We start from the raw sequence: 16,489 nt of genomic DNA, 5'->3' as shown, positions 1-16,489 counted from the left end.
GATGTTCATCTGTCGAAAGAAAAAATTCAGTCTGACCGACGAGCGTGTCCAATGCGGATACCTGCGGATCTTCTTTCCCCTTATTCTAAAGCCCATCACCGCATTATTGTGCGCTATAACGTAAAAATCTATTGATGTCAAATCTCCAACCGTCACCAAGTAGGTCCTCGCAGTCGCACGAACAATTTTTCAATGATTGCTCGTGATGAAAAAAAAAAAAAATGAAAGCAAATCTGATTGCAGTCCAGTCTAATGCTTTGGTCACACTTATTCTCCCACGCGCACAAGTCCCATTAAACAAACGGCGATGGTGGTCTCGTTTGTGTTCCAATTCACCACCGTCCTTCAGTGGATTAAGGGGAGATATTTACGTGAAAAAAAAGGTTTAATATTGAAACGGTAAGGTACAACAAAGGTCAAGTCAAAACATTCAAACTTTGCAATGGATTTGCTCTACGGGAGTTTGACATTATCGTGTTCCGCTGTTGTTTCACTGTGTTTTTCTCCTATTGTTTTATGATTTAATATTTTGTACTGAAATTGATGCGAGATTTTACGTGTCGTCGTATGATTTCAGCGAGAAAACGAGTATGACTATTCAGCACGCCGAGTGGCGTCCTTGTTGCGTGTCGTGCTGCAGCCAAGCGTCGCCTCCGTTCGGTCGGGCGCAATAGAAAGAAGTGTGGGTGTGTGCTCATCGCCGTCAAGGGTGGCTGCCATTATACACTCCATTCTTTTCTCAACACACAATACACACACACACACACGCGGTGTCTGATTTACAGTGCATATCTAAAGTCCGTTTTGTCCAGCATTTGAGGTCTGCGCATGAGCACAAAACACGTATAGACGTAATGTTTTCCAAAGACAAAACTGCACTCTTTACTAGCAAAGAAATTATCTTAGTAGAGTAGACCCTTGAAAGGAAAGAGAGAAACAAAAAAAACTCATTTTGAATGCATCTAGATGAAGGCTATATAAGAAACTGAATGAGCCATATCTGATGGTGAGAAAGCCTGGCGAAAGTCGTGATTCCGCTCACCTCTCTAAAGGGCTAACGCAGCACCACGTTTCCCGTGTTTTTATTGTGCGCTAGTGTTCAATACTAGCTGGCCATCGAGCGAAACTGAGACACCGCCCACGCAATGGCGCTTACGGGCTGGCTAATATCATTTTTTTTTTCCTGTGTGTAGTAGAAAGTAGTTAAATGCAAACGCGGAGGGGCAGCTCCCGCGATGCGAGACGCTTACTGCACAAGACGTGGATTGCCAACCGAGAAATCCCCTCCCGCTCCCGCGTGTTACCGCACACTGTTTCATGACTTTTGCCAATGTTTTTCCTTGGAGCCACCATCGTGGAACGTCAAGGCCTCCAATTCTCTTTATTAACCCACTTTGAAAGTCCGTTCGTTGTCCACCGAGGAGAAGATGATTGGGAGGAAACAAAAACAAAAAAAAAAGCAGGACAACAGCAGCTGTAATCGTGTTCACGGGCTCAGATTTTTTTTTTTGTTCGCCTCAATTGCCTAATTTTGGCTGCAAACTCACCGTAATCCACCGTTTCGCTCGATATTTCTTTTCCTCACTGCTGCTGTTCAATTTCAATAAAAATTCTTTATCATCTATTTTTTTTGTTTCTCCCGGTCGGCTGCACGATAACCGTATGTCCTTTTCCCCGCGTTCGTTTTTATTTGATTTATATTTTATTTTTGTTTAAAAAAAAAAAAAAAGTGGGACCAGCATTTGCGAGTCTAATTCGCTCCAGTTTGTAACGCGATCTGCGCTCTACGTGTGTATAACATGTATTATACACATCACGTTATGGGTGGTATGTTTAGTGTGCAACCGTTGGGCTTGTGCAGCGTGAAGCTGCACAAACCAAATAGAGGGACAAGAAGTTCGATAGCCTCTGTGTATGTAATACAGCCGGGCAACTGAACCGATGTATTTATGCAACTGGGGAAACGTGCAGCTCGAATGCGATCAGAAATCACTGTGTAGAGCGACGACAGAAGTCAGGGAGAAAAAGAGAGTTACACACAGAAATAAAATAACAGACATTTATAGGAAGGACGCAGAAAGAAAAGGGTAAAAGGAAGCAGAGAACGATGAATAAGAAAGAAAAAAAAGGAACGAATGGAAGTATAAGAGGAAAGGCGACGAGCCGGAAATGTCGGTCATCCTTGTTATTTTTATTGGTTATTTTCTTTTCTTGTATTTGTGGATTCTTGTGTTGCTAGCCTGACGGTCGACCATGTTGAGTTGTGCACGGGTCTCAGACGGTTGATGGTCTTCTTCTCTTTCGCGCTCATGTTGTTATGTTGGCTGCTGATTTTTTCGGGAATGATGCTGACGGGCGGATCTTGATTTTGGGAGGAGTCGGTTGGCCATCAGACGGTTGAAGGTCAGTCGGGATTTTGGCTCGAACTGAATCGAATGAGATGCTGGGCTTTCGATACCCGATGCTGGCTGAAATGAGGCTCTATCGTAAGACGTATACATAACAGCGTGTATTGTATAGAATCCAACAGTTGAAATCTATTTAAAGGGTCTGTTCTACAAATCAAGTTCGATTACAATCAAAAGGCAACGTGGATGGGTTGTATTTTTTTTTTTTTGTCCAGTATACGAAGAAGAATTTATTTTCTCTTCCTCAGGCAAATTGCGGATGGGTAACGGCCGTAAGGGTCGGATCATTGGGACGGCCCAGTTTTTGCATGCCAAGTTTCAAGAATTCGTTTGATTTGTTTGGCTGCCAAAAAACATAAACAAGACATTTCTTACGGATGACGATAGCCATTTGCTTCGGCTGGAACAGATGGTTCATAATTCCAGTGCCAAATATTGCGATGGATGTTTGAGAAACACGTCGCCTAATGAAACCTACTTAGGAAACAGACCGTGAATGATAAATGTTTCATACAATTGGTCGTTTGTTAAACAACATGTCTTTACGTCTACCATTTCAATAATTTAATATCAATTTCGAGCCACAAATGAGATAACAAAAATTACGTGAAAAGTCTACAACATTTCGGTCGTGAAAACAGTTATCTTTTGTGGGAATCCTCCATGTCGGGGAGAAAAAGCCAAAAAAAAAACGAAACTACCGGAGGTAGAAATTTATTTCGAAATAAGGGATAAGAGATGCACAATCGTCACCGTAAATGACTGGTGTCAAAGAAAAGAAATAGCCTCATACCACTAATATTAGTTTTTACTAACTCTTTCCCTACTCTCTTGAAAGAGCACCAAAGGAAGGAGAAACACTCCGCTCTCCCTATATCCGCCCCCTTTTTCTTTTTTACCCCTTCATAATTGATAGCGAAGAAGGTGATTTGATTTTTATGAGCTAGCTACACACTCGAAGCGCGTTAGCGTTCACTCTTTTCGTTGGAAAAATAAAAAAAACAAAATCGCCTTGGCATCCTTATTATATAGCCCCGTACCGCTCCTATCTCATCCTGTCGTTGCGCTCCGCGTGCACGCGTCCTATTCACGAGAGCGCAGGAAATGTCCAAAAGTCTTGACGAGCATCGTAAATCGTCTTCAATCTCTACACGTCAGACTGTAAGTTTTGCCCAGCAGCCGGCCATTCGCTAGGTAATTTCCAGTCTAAAAGGCAGTGAGATAAAAGAGGCAGATTGAAAGGAGAGTCGATGGGGGCAGTACAGTTTTGGAACGAAAAGAGAATATAATAAAAAAAGAAAAAGGAAAACCAGTTCTTTAGTTGAGGAGAGAGGCTGTTGATTTGACGACAGGACTGAACGACACGAGCCGTAAATCATCGGCCGCCCGCGTGTCCGCCCAAGCAACTTGTGTTACGGACCGTCTGCTGCGCCCATCCGTGTAACAGTCGAATCAATAAAATACAAATAACATACAAGCGAAGGAAGACAGACACACACACACAAAAGGAAGGCTGAGAAGTTCGATGAAACGGTGTTATCATCGCGATCGAATTCGTTGACCACTAAAAAATGTGGTGACTGATTTTCTTATTCCTCCCTTGCTTTTCTCTTTGGCCGTTTCGTCAAGTTAATGTACCGGATTCCTGACTGTCGCACTTCCCTTGTTGTTGTTTTGTTTGTTTCCTAATCGAATTGACTGCCGGAAAACGTATTATACATGCACAAATGAGGTCAGCAGAAATTGGCTCTAGGCTATATACAGCCCAATATTTTAGCCCAGTGGCAAGGAAATATTCAAAACATTTTGTGAACAACCGGACGTGAAAAAATGCCACGTTTTCTCTATTAACATCGAAACGAGCTCAAAGAAAGCAAAACAAGCGAGAGATATATACGTGATAGTTAATCGGGATCTAGATGGTTCGTAACGGCCGGATCATCACGTTTTTGGAGGCGGGTTTTGTTTATTTGGAGCGAACGCACGCGTGACCGCTTTCCATCACTCACTCACGTCCCTCGTTTTTCTTTTTCGAGTTTTACATTTCTTTTCAAAAATCCTAAATAAACCCTACACTATTTCCACATTGACTGCATTCATTTAATTCATTTGACGTCCCTTTTTTTTTCTTTCTTTCCCCCTTTTTTTTTCTTCTTGTTGTTGAAATATTTGACTCACCAATAACTTATCACTTTCATTTTAATGAACGACTCACGTCTAGCCTAGATCACATTTTTTTTTTTTCGGAAGCAAAGTTTGTTTCGAATGAGGCGTCCGACACTTCATTGACGGTCGGCTGGGCCAGCAGCGCCGTCGAAAAAAAAAAAAAAAAATAATTTACTCGCCAACACGTCCGGTTGTAGCATCCGTATACGACCTCAATACGTAACGTGTACAGTTGCCGTGAAAAAAGGCGAGAATAATGCCGATAAATTATGCGGACACGAAATAGCGGACGTCGTGCCGGCTGGAAAAGGGGAAAAATCAGACAAGCGACGAGTTGAATATGATTCCAAATTTAGAACTGCCGCGCTATCGACTTTGTACTTGTAACAGAGAGATGAACGGTTCGGTCCGTCCACATACTCATTCGGTCGTTTCACGCACATCGTCGCCGTTTGCCGCGGTCGCTCCGTCCCGTCAACTCGGATGGACGTCCGTGATGTTACGCGTTGCTCGTCCCGGCTCGTATAAATAACTTTTTGATTATGCTCCCCCTGCCGTGCGTGCGTTCCCTCACGGCCGCTGAAGAAACAAGAAAAGAAACGAAAAAATAAGCGGGAAGGAGAGAAAGAAAAAATAAATGAGGAAAATAAGAAAAACAGCAGCGGCGACGGTGAACGACAGCTTCACAAAGAAGAAGAGGAATTGTTTTTGAGGCTTTTTGGGTTCTTTGTTTTTCTTTTTTTCGGGTAGGGGGTTGCACGTTTGGAAAAGTGGCAACGGGTAGTGGAAAACAACAAAAACTGCCGTAGTCCTTCGTTGTTTTTTGTTTTTTTTCACGCAGACTCCCGTCTGGCAGTTTGGACCCCGCCTTTCGGTTACAACAATGACGATTCTTTTTAAATGTGTTTTACATATCGCTTTGCAGCAGGTTTTGCCAAACGACTTCCAGAGAGCGGGTGACTCGTCGCAGCCATGCGTTCCAGTAGACGAAAGCCACTCTCTATTTGAACACTCTGTTTCGCCATTTTTACACATCGATTCTATGGTCAATTGCGGCGTGTGTACGCATTACGTAACGCTCTTCTTTTTTTTTTGGCAGCGATATTTTCCCCCCAAATCTCTTTAACCGATCGTGACACTCTCGTTTTAAAAAAAATGAGGTAGACGCGCATACTTGACCTACTCCGCTGCTCACGTGAGAGGAGCCGCCAGTGCGTCGCATACGCGTATACAATTGTTACGGTCTGATGGATTCATAAGCGTGATAACCAGATAATTGACTGAATGCTAACACGCAATTGCTTTCTGCCACTCGCCGAGTTACCACTCGCACTTTTGTTTTCTTTATTGAGAGGGCGCCATCGTAGATGTGTTACGCATTACACATAATTAAAACAGGTGGAAGTAACACCCTAACTTTTTCTGGCTCTTTCGGAACTCTTGCCACATCCCACATCCTCTTGTTTTCTTTGTTTGGTCTCTTGTTGTTCAATGGTTAGCCTTTTTCTATGGTATACGTCAAGGGCTGGTAAGTCCCATCAGTCAATTGATGACATTATCAATAGCATTCGGTTCTCATGGGCCACAACTTGTGTTTATTACACTGTACATACACGACGCCTATTGGCACCCATTCAAATTCATTCCCTACCCACTACATAGGGGCATTGCGTGATTGCATAATGCCGTCAAACAAGAACGAACACATTTTTTGTTGTTGACGAAAGCAAGCTAGCCAAAAAAATAAAATAAAAAATGTATATATTTATAAGCCTGCAACAAACTGTGAATGAAAAGAAGCTGTACCGTGACTTGGGCATTATATAGATTAGAACGTTGAAATGCGCGATGGCATTTACATACTACATCGTATATATACTCTAGCTGTGCGTGTGTTATACAAACACGCTGTCTGCTTTTTTCTTCTCTCTTTGGGTGGTGATACTATTGCACGTCGACACGTCGCATTTGCTGGAGAATTTTTTTTTCCCCATTCAAATAAAAAGTTTCCCATCTAATACAGAGATTGATTGCTTACAACAACAGCCTTTTTTTTGGGGGGATGCTTTCTATTTAAACACCTCCAACCTTGGGCCTCTTTTGTTACGCACCTTCTTCATCTTGTCTCTTGTATTTTGTTTGCCAGTTGCTGAGGGGGACACGGGCCTGTCATTACATCACAATGCCTTAACATGTTATCATCACATCAGACCTACCTTTTTTGTTCTCCCTCTCGATATTGTGTGAGGTGCATCGAGAAAAGAGATGTAGTCTTCAATCGCTGATTGGAAAAAGGGAATTCTTGTAAGACACGTGCCTATTCCTCTCTCTCTCTCCAATCAGCTTGCGTGTGTGATTAACTCGCATCCTTTTTTCTTGCCCTGATTCCCGAGATTTCAATATTTTGTTCGTTCGTGTAATCAATACCCTCTTGTTGGATCCCACAGTATATTTACATGAATACTACGAACATTGGGGAGTCGATATTTCACATCTCAAGGCTAAGATTTTTAATGACATGTTTGGATCTCGTTATTTTTACTCTTTCATTACAAAAAATGTTTCTTGTTTATATGAACAAATAGGACTATGTTTCGGTCGGTGAACATCTTCTCGATCCTGATGCTGGCCGCTGTGGTGGCTCCTCTGGTGCGAGCCACCAACAACACCACCAACTCAACTGAAAGGAAATACCCCAAACAGGTAAATTCCAATCTCATGAATTTCCGTTTTTTTTTTTTTTTTCAACAACCCTCCCACCCTTTACATGTAGTTAGGTGTTTGCCTCCACATTGAAAGGGGTGGCAGAGGAATAAGAGACGGACAGTGGGGGAGGATTGTTTGGCAGTAACTTTTTTTTAGGGGGAAACTATTATATCCATATCGTGTCCAGCAGTGAGTCCGGCCATGGGGAGTTTCTTAGAATGCAAACTACAATGACGACGGGGGTTGGAGTAAAAATTGCGGACAATAGAGGCATGTCTGTACCACACACACAAACAAAACAAAAAAAAATGTACAGCCAAACTATTGAAATCGGGGCTTTGCGTATACCCACCGTTCGTCTGATGGGCATGGCCGGGTCATTCCAATAAATCAAAACATCCCCCATCTCTTTTACTAGTTTATTTTTGTACATTCTATACGAATTGGACACGACCCCCGAAAAAAAAAAAGGAATAAAAAAAAAAAGACTAGGGAGAAATGGAAGCAATCGGCGTGAGGAGACGCGTTAACATTTGTGTGTATTCACAGATTTTGAAAGCGTAACACAACACGACGCAAGCAGTACCGCAAAAAGACGAGCTCGACTCACTGACCATCCGTTGCACATAGGCCTAGTGAAAAAAAAATAAAAAGCGAGGGGTGGAGGGGGCAGATGTCATGTTAAATATGGGTTCGAATGTTCGTCATCTCTTCTTCCCCTCTGTGTGAAACCTTGTACAGGTAACAAGCACCCTGAGCTCTAGTGGGACGACCGCAGACGATGATTAAATGTGTATACACACATTCACATTTTTTTTTGTCCCCCTTTTCTTTTTTCCTCTTCTTCCTTTATTATTATTTACGAAGGGGTGGCCCCGGTTACGAAGGGTCCATCGATGGGGGTGAGTCGACGACGACCGAAGTTAAAAGAAGAAGATGGCCAGACAAGAGATTCCGGTATGGATAGTTTGACGTCCATTGTGGGTGGTCCTGGTCCCGCCGTGAAACCAGCCGCAATAACGCCAACCGAAGTCAGAAAAAAAAAAAAATAAAATAAAAGACTGTAGTCAAACGAAGTTGAAAATAGACATAGCAAACCTCTCTCTCTCTTAGATACGTGAAATGGAGTCAAGAAAAGTATTTATTTACTATGCGTATTGTAAGTCCATCAAACGAAAACGAGGGGAACTATATGGACGCGAAAAAAAAATTGTTTATTTTTTTATTTTAAAAGAATATATTTTATTTTTTAAACGAGCGCTGTGTAGGTAGTTTAGTTGTTTAACGGTAGACGTGTGGGAGCGCAGTTGGTTTTTTTTTTTTTTGATGACCGGGGCCAGAGGTCGAAAGAAAAAAAGGGGAAATAAACTATTGACTGCTGCTGGTCTATGATGCGAGCAAAGGTATGACTTGTCTATTGCTGTACATAAAAAAAGAGAACATAGTTTAAATAGACTGTAGTAGCAGCTGGAAGCCACCAAAAGAGAGAAAGATTCACACATTTTTCTTATTCCTTTACGGAAGAAAATGGCTTGACAGTCCGAATGTTTTATGGATGAAAAAAAAAAGTCATCCGAGTGTGTCGATAGTTCATGTAGTACATCACACACAGATGTCTTTATATTCCGATGTATTTCCGGCTATTTTTCTCTTTCTCCTGCCTGTTGTGCAGTGGTCAAATCAATCGGCCCATGCGGGATATAGCCCCCAATCTTTCTAGACTCAATCCGTCTGTCTGAATATGTATGAGCGATGATCGTTCCACATGAAAGAGCAAACAGAAAAATCAATTAGACTATCGAACGAAGGCTTTCAACTGTCAATGAAAACAGAACGGGTCTACTGGCGGCTACGTGGCAATGGATCGGTTACAGTTCAAGCTCTACATGGCCATCTTTTTCGCCCTCAAAAATTAAGTTGATTGCATTTTAATATCCCACTGAGGTCTGGTTGAATCATTTCTGAAAGGAAAGGCACGATCGACTTGTTGACAAGCGAATCGGACGTTTATTAACGCTAGCAACATGTGTCAGCAGCTTTTTTATTTCACAGTTCGATCCTCCCCTTCATGGCGACCAATGGAAAAATCAATCAAATCGCGAGTCGAACAATAGCGCTCCGTACTGGAAATGCGATTCACGCTGTCCGTCCAAACTGTTTTTTTTTCCCTCTGACGGTGCTGCACGTGGTGTGAAATATCGACTTGTGTCGATTGTCACCGGATTCGTGATCGATTAATCACAAGGCTGGTTGAAAGATTTGTCGGCACAACGCGTAGAAAATCGAATAAATAAAAAATTCTTTGACGTTTTGGCCTTGCGCTGGCCAGGAAGGAATTTGTTTTATTCATCCGTAAAGAAGTGCGTAAAGGAAGAAGAGAATAGAAAGGGGAGGTTTGACCTTTCTCTTATATACGGGGGAGGTAGTGAAAAAGATTGGGTGGAGGGTGATGGAAGAGTGGGGAGGATTTTTGATTGTCTGTATTGCGTAGACACAAAATAACGAGCCGTGTGTTATCTGGAACTACAAACTACAATTAGTCGCGTCCCGGATTTAAAAAAAAAATAAAAACGTTTGTTGGCTCGTGTTTCTCTTTTTTTTCTTGTTTCGAATTCATTTTTTTGTTGTTGTTGTAGCGTTTTTGTGTTAGGTGAAAGCGCATCCTCTTGACGTTCCCACAAATTCTGTACGTGTTTACCCGAGGCCGATTTCACACTGACGTATCAAAAGAAGATTTTTTTTTCCCCACTTTGAGACCTTCACCCGATTGCCCTCCTCCGTCGAATTCGAACTCCTTTGCTACTCACCGTTTGCCTAACGGCAGTTAGGATGGAAAGCTAATTGAATTAAAAACAATTTGTTATTAATCGGCTACTTGTTGTGTACCTGGGGCCAGCACCTTTCAAGGCGTCACGTCGTCGCTATAAAGAGACACGTGTCCCGACATTCAGACGATATGGTCCGTTTCAAAATATGAACGTGACACGCACACGTCTTTTCATCGTTTGCGTTAACAAATTCGTAGGGAAACCAACAACGAAGAGGTTGAAAAAAAAATTTGTTTTTTATGAGCCGTCGATTTATGGTGTTCCAGTCGGTAGCACTCCCCTCCCACTCCATATAAGCACAGAGCCAATAAACACTGTTTGACAGTAATCGACGATTTTCTTCTTCCTTTTTTCTTTTCTTTTCTTTCAATTCCCCGGTCTCCTTTTATTTTAATGACTCTTGAATAGTCACATCAACAATAAGGGCATATGCCAAGCATCGAGACAGCCATCGAAATTGATCGGCTTTCGGTTTTACCGAGGGGTTCCGCGTTTTTTTTTCCCCCCATTTTACGACACCCCGCCTTTATGTATTCACTTATATATAGCCCTCCCCGTGCGTATCATATGCTCCGTCAACGGAAGAGTGTTCACTTATAGATCCAACTAGCTCTTGTTTTCTTTTCCAAGTTTTTATTACGACATTGATTGCTGGCATTCTCATGTGTATTGCTTCAACTGCTGGTAACTCGTTAAGTGCCGTGCGGTTTGAAACGCGATCGACCCCGAACAACCGCCCCCTGGTCGCCGGGAAGCGAATTAGACATCATCCGCCAAGAAAAACTTTTGTGAACAAACATTTTTTTTTTTTTAAAGGAAAGGATGCATGCCTAATCCTTATAAACATTAAAGGCGCATTTTCCCGGAAATGTGTTGCGACTTGGTTTGTTGTTTTCCATTAGCCTTGGCAGCTATATCGAGGAGGGATCGAGTGCATCCAGTCTACCAATAATGATGGCACTTTCTCAGTAAACAAGTAAGCCTCATATGTACGAGGAGGCTCGTTAAATAGTCGAGACAAACAGGAAACCTCTACACAAGGCAGACGATTACACACATAGAAAACACAAAAGAAAAGGCAGCTGGATGAGAAACACGCTTGATTGAAATGGGAACTTCTCACATGTTGCATGGAGGCACGCACAGATGAACCAATAAAACTATATACCGACGCCTGGAACGGCCCGACCACGGGCCGGCTAACAAACAATAAGATCAAGCTATAATCGGCTAATAACCAAACGATCGGAGGGGAGAAATGCCACATCCACCCCAAATCCCCCCGTCTTTTCAATAATGACGGGTATGATGTCATTTGTAGATTCCCCCACGCAAGAACAAAATAGCCGATACAGTCGAATAGCGCGAGGAACTATCAAGAGCCGATAGATTATCGAGCCGCCCTTGTCCTTCTGTCTTTCCCTATTATTGTTGTTGCTGTGCTAGTGTGCATAGCGTATATATACCTAATCGAGAGTGAGTCTTATGGCCGAGAGTTTTTTTTTAGAGGTACAAAAATATTATCGTACATCTTGTGTTGCGGGTTGGCAGGTCAATCGGCATCAGCAGCAGCGCCTTCAGTCGAGCGCTGATGGCGATAAGCTTTCGTTACAAGCAACTCGTAATCATTATATTGGTCTTTCGTCTTTCTCTCCTTTATTTTTGTGTTTATCTCTGGGATTTTCCTCTTATCCTTGTCTCTTTCTCTTCTCTTTTTTAGCTATCGACCTCCGCACAAGTCTTGTGTTTCCATCGCGTATATTGCGGTCGGCGTTTAAAACAAGTCGCGGAAACAGCGAAAGGCTTTTAAGTCAATGAATGAAGCCGAGTTTAGGACGAGGAGGATATCGTGTCGAAGAATCTGCAGTCGGCGCATCGCTTCGAAACAAAACGAAAAAATAAAGATCAGGGGAAAAATCTTTTTGTTTTCTTTGAAATAAACATCAGGAGGGAGAAAAGGAACGCGAGCCACGCATATAATCGACCGTTGACGCGAAGCAATTGAGTTTCATCAGCTGGAAGAGGTTGATTACCTGGCCATTGCCCACCTTGGCTCCTGCCTACATATAGCTAGTTTATGTCCTTTATAACTCATCGTATATAAACTATCTTTGACTTTTCCCTAAGAAAGATATGTTGATTAGAAAATCGGTATCCCTCTCTCTATCTGATGAATCTCCTTGTATATATACCGGTAACGGCATCCTATTCCACCAGTTCCGTTATAGTCTAAACTTGAACGAAACGTCATCATTTCCCAAATTCCAAAGAGGTTTCATCGCCGTCCCGAGCAATAGCAACGATTAGTTGTGTATTTATGTATCAGCTGGTTGTATAGGATGATGAGAGACAGCAGTTTGAGGGGTACAAAAAGGACCTGTCAGTGGCGATTGGAAATTCAACACAGTAGCGTACAAACGTTTAATAACATCAGCTTCTTTGACAGCCGAAGTGAAGCTATGCCTCACGCACAAAGTAGCGTTCGTAGACACGCAGCGCTGGGGAGGTGAGAAATAAAACGGAAAAATTCCAACCGTTTTCTACAAGCAAGTTCTTGACAGACAGCTATTTTATACATGTAACTTTTCGAATTAGACTTGATAATCGCTGTCGTTTTTTTTATCTGTACAAACGCCACTTATATTTAAAAAAAAAAAAATGATGTGTCATCCGTTTCGTGCTGTCCGTGGCCAAAATGACTTCAAACGAGTAGCTGTGATTCGCATCAATTACAACTTCCTGCGTTTCAACGCCAGTCTCTCATTCGCTAAATTATAGAGCTATTTGAACGACAAAGACCTTGAACGTTCAATAACGGGTAATTTGTCACGACTGGCTATTAACGCATCACATGGCGTGTCAAGAAAATCATCCCCTGGTAGTACACGTACCTCCTCTTTACAGTCCCGATGATGTACGTCGTATCCTCATCCTTTTAACGGGACATCCGCATTAAAACAGAGAAGGTGAGCCAGGGTGCGCTGATGGCTGGATTGGGCGTTATTTTGTTTTTCTTTTCTCGTTGATGTTTTCTCCGCAACATCCAATTGCACGTCACATTTTATAGATGGAAACGTCGGGCGTTTATGAAACGTATAGAAAATAAAAACGCCACTCGAGACGGAGCCATCTGTTGAATGTGAATCACCCGCCATGTGCTGTGTGTGTAAATATGTGCAGGAAAAATCTTGAATTGGGCTCGATGGGAAAGCTGCAATCATCATTTTTTTTTTTTTACTTGAAAATTTCTCTTTTTATTATTTCGATTGCACTAAACGTTTGAAGCGTATCATAAGAGGCGTCAAGAATCTGACCTCATCATGACACTTGATGATGTATCGAGCTTCATTCATCAAAGCGGATCAATCGAAAACAACAACATTCCTTATATACTTTCCTTCACATGCCACCCTCTATTTTTGTTTTCTTTTTTCTGGGCTGTGTGTTCTGTGATGAACGAGAATAGGACGGTGCCAAATGCCATCCATCTACTTTATCACATCACTTGAAATGCAATGGAGAAATAATAACCGTTGATTTAAACACGTCCAAAGGTGTTGTTCCATGTTGATGGATAAACGAGTTTGTTTTTTATTTATTTGTTTTTCTTTCCTTATTCTTTTTTGTGGGGGGTATAGTTGTACCGGCTGATTCAAGATCGATTGCAGACCAATCGACGGTCAATGGATCAAGAAGGTTCCTGGAGCGAATGGACTTCATGGACGCCGTGTTCGAGGACTTGCGGTGGCGGGGTTTCCGCTCAGATGCGCCACTGCCGCACACTTCGTTCCAGGTAAACCATATCATCATACTAGTTCAATTGAATTTCATCTTTGATGATCTATTGCACGACATTATTTTCTTCCTAATTTCGTGAGATTATATGAGAGGGAATTGAAATGACCAGCACAAAAACAGATTGAAAGTAAAGTTTAAGTATTCTGGTGGCCAGCTGTTTGGTACCGTCACGCAGTTTAAGTAAAAAATGATTGGAAACCAAGGTCAGTTTGAAGTGGTGCTGCTGTATACGTCATACGAATGTGCGATGTAAACACGAACGGGGCTTGTCGTCCTGTTTTTTTCCCATGACTGACATGCTCGCTTTCGCTTGGACAAACTGATTGCAGAGCTCGGCATAACGGCCTGACGTTAAATTCCACAAGAATAAATAGAAAGAAAAGCGAGAAAACGCAGTCTCTGTGCTAATTTTTGATTCGAACGTTGGGGCAACAGACGCAGCCAACGTCACTGGAAATGTGAACTAAGAGAAAACACAGAATAAAAAGAGATCCGGCTTCTTTTTTTTATACAATATTACTTAAAAGAAACTCTCTTTCTCTCTCTCAATCTCTCTATCCTTTTACTGTACACAACACTCACGATGGTATTCTTATCTGGCTATCTTTGCCTTGCTGTCGATCGGCATTGCATTGGGCTACAACCAAACAATCCTTTTCGTCGACGAAGATGTTGGCATCCAATTTGGTCTTGGTTGATTGATTTCATGATCGAAATTTGACTATCTCAAAACTTGTCTTGTATATTATAGACACTGTTTCCTATCTTGCATCGATCTCAGCATTTTCAAATAAAAAATAGAAGGCCCTGTAATCTGTAGGGTAACGTTATTTGGCTAAAGATATAGACATTGGAATAATCAAGTGGTTACATGTTAAATCTAAAAACGACCAAATAGTCTGGGGGGTCTGAATTTTTGTTACACAAGAGCTTATGCCCTCCCATAACACAGTTGATTGCTTATTGGTCTTTTGATTTTTTGTAGAAATGCCAAGTGGATAACGCACGTGGCATAGGGCCGTGCGACACATTCGTAACATTTGTTGTCTTGTTTGTGTCCCTCACTGTATATGCTTGCCCTCTCAGCCATACTTTCCGTTAAATAGTTGCTCCTATACAGTGACGCACTTTCGTTGGGAAGGTCTGCGTAGGGCCACTGAGACGAATAGAGGGGAGGGAAAGGAGCCACTTGAGAAAGTGTAGACTCGTTGCTGACTTCAGCGTGACACTAGACACAAGGAGCAGTTAGCGTTCTCTTGTAACACAGTTCATAATATATTTATTAAAAGCAAAATTCCAATGAAAGGACGACGCGTCATCACTTCTCAGAGTGGAAAGTGTCGACAGTGTTTGACCGTGTCGAGACCCCCCTCTCTTGTTTGAACGCCCATTGAGAACGGCCAAGAAAAAATGAAACACCAAATTCACTAAGTGACCTTGTTTGAACGATAAACAAGAACTCACATAGAGGAGGGAAAAAGCCAGCCATTAAAAAAGCTAATCGCCAAAGTATAGAGCGCCATTTTTTTCCTATTCGGGATCAAGTTGAACGAACGAGTTGTTTGTTGTTGATCACGAACGGTCAGATGCCAGTGTCTGAAATTTGCGTCTAACACGCACCACCAGCAACACCTTATTCATATATAGTGTAAATATGTTCGCTTGGTCTACACTTTAATGGTTATGAACGATGACTGGACTGTGTTGAGCGAATCAAGTTTGTTTTGTTATACCATTTCAATCTCATTTTTCGGGCCGGTTTTTATGATACAAAATGTAACCGACGCCCCCGTTTCATCAGCAAGTCAGTCAAGACCCCTATAAAAACCGGCATGGTTCCCTTTTTCTTTCTCGTGAAAATTCCAAACGCCGTCCGCGACATTTGTGTGTGCTTTTTCGTGTGTGCGCGCAAAAACTGTTATTATTATAGACATGATTCATCACTTGGCTAAGCGCCCAGCCCATTTCGTCCACGGCTCGAGCATATATACGTTCCTCTATCGGGAGAGTGTTTGATCAAGAAGGCTATCATCGGGCCTGAAGGAATTCGCACAAAAAAGGGCCAAGATGTCAAAAGAAGAGCCAGCGGCGGTTTCATAAATAAAATAAATAAAAAGAAGAGAAAAAAAAAGAGAGAGAGACACATGAGAAAATAAGGAGACGATTGAGCGGATGAGTCAGACACGATAGGCTGAATCGCCGTGTAGCGTGCGATGTCCGAAAGAATCCCCGTTTTCTGAGTTCCAAACAGATGATGGAAGACTGTTATTCGGCTCGTTCAATATTATAGACATAAAGTTTGATGTGATTCGAGTCCACCTTATCGGACTCACGCAGCACCGATCGCCTTCTTTGCTGACAAAACTGCATTCAACCGTCTTTCTTTAAGCTATATGGTCTGATGCATGTCGTTTTTATCTCGACTGGAACACACAGGGAAGCAGGAAAAAGAAACAAAACAATTTGAATGTGAAAGCAAAGCGAAAAAACAAAACAGAAATGAAACAAAGTTGAAGGTACGGGAGGGGGGGGCTTTGAAACATTGGCGTGCAGATGAAGATTAAAATCGTCGTCTAGTGAAAA

General features: G+C 42.1%; 1 protein-coding gene across 1 annotated transcript in view; it reads left to right on the top strand.

Moving 5' to 3' along the window:
* Positions 1-16,489, top strand: part of LOC116917761 (thrombospondin type-1 domain-containing protein 4) — a 61,569-nt gene that overhangs the window by 3,056 nt on the left and 42,024 nt on the right. Inside the window, exons 2-3 of the mRNA XM_045170376.1 lie at positions 7,160-7,277; positions 13,747-13,901. Coding sequence (XP_045026311.1) covers positions 7,160-7,277; positions 13,747-13,901 — 273 coding nt within the window. The remainder of the gene's footprint in view (positions 1-7,159; positions 7,278-13,746; positions 13,902-16,489) is intronic.

The sequence above is a fragment of the Daphnia magna genome, linkage group LG2 (assembly GCF_020631705.1).
Source record: "Daphnia magna isolate NIES linkage group LG2, ASM2063170v1.1, whole genome shotgun sequence".
In the NCBI taxonomy this organism is placed as follows: Eukaryota; Metazoa; Arthropoda; class Branchiopoda; order Diplostraca; family Daphniidae; genus Daphnia; species Daphnia magna.
The sequence above is the reverse complement of the archived record's forward strand: the minus strand, read 5'-3'. Positions and strand labels throughout refer to the sequence as shown.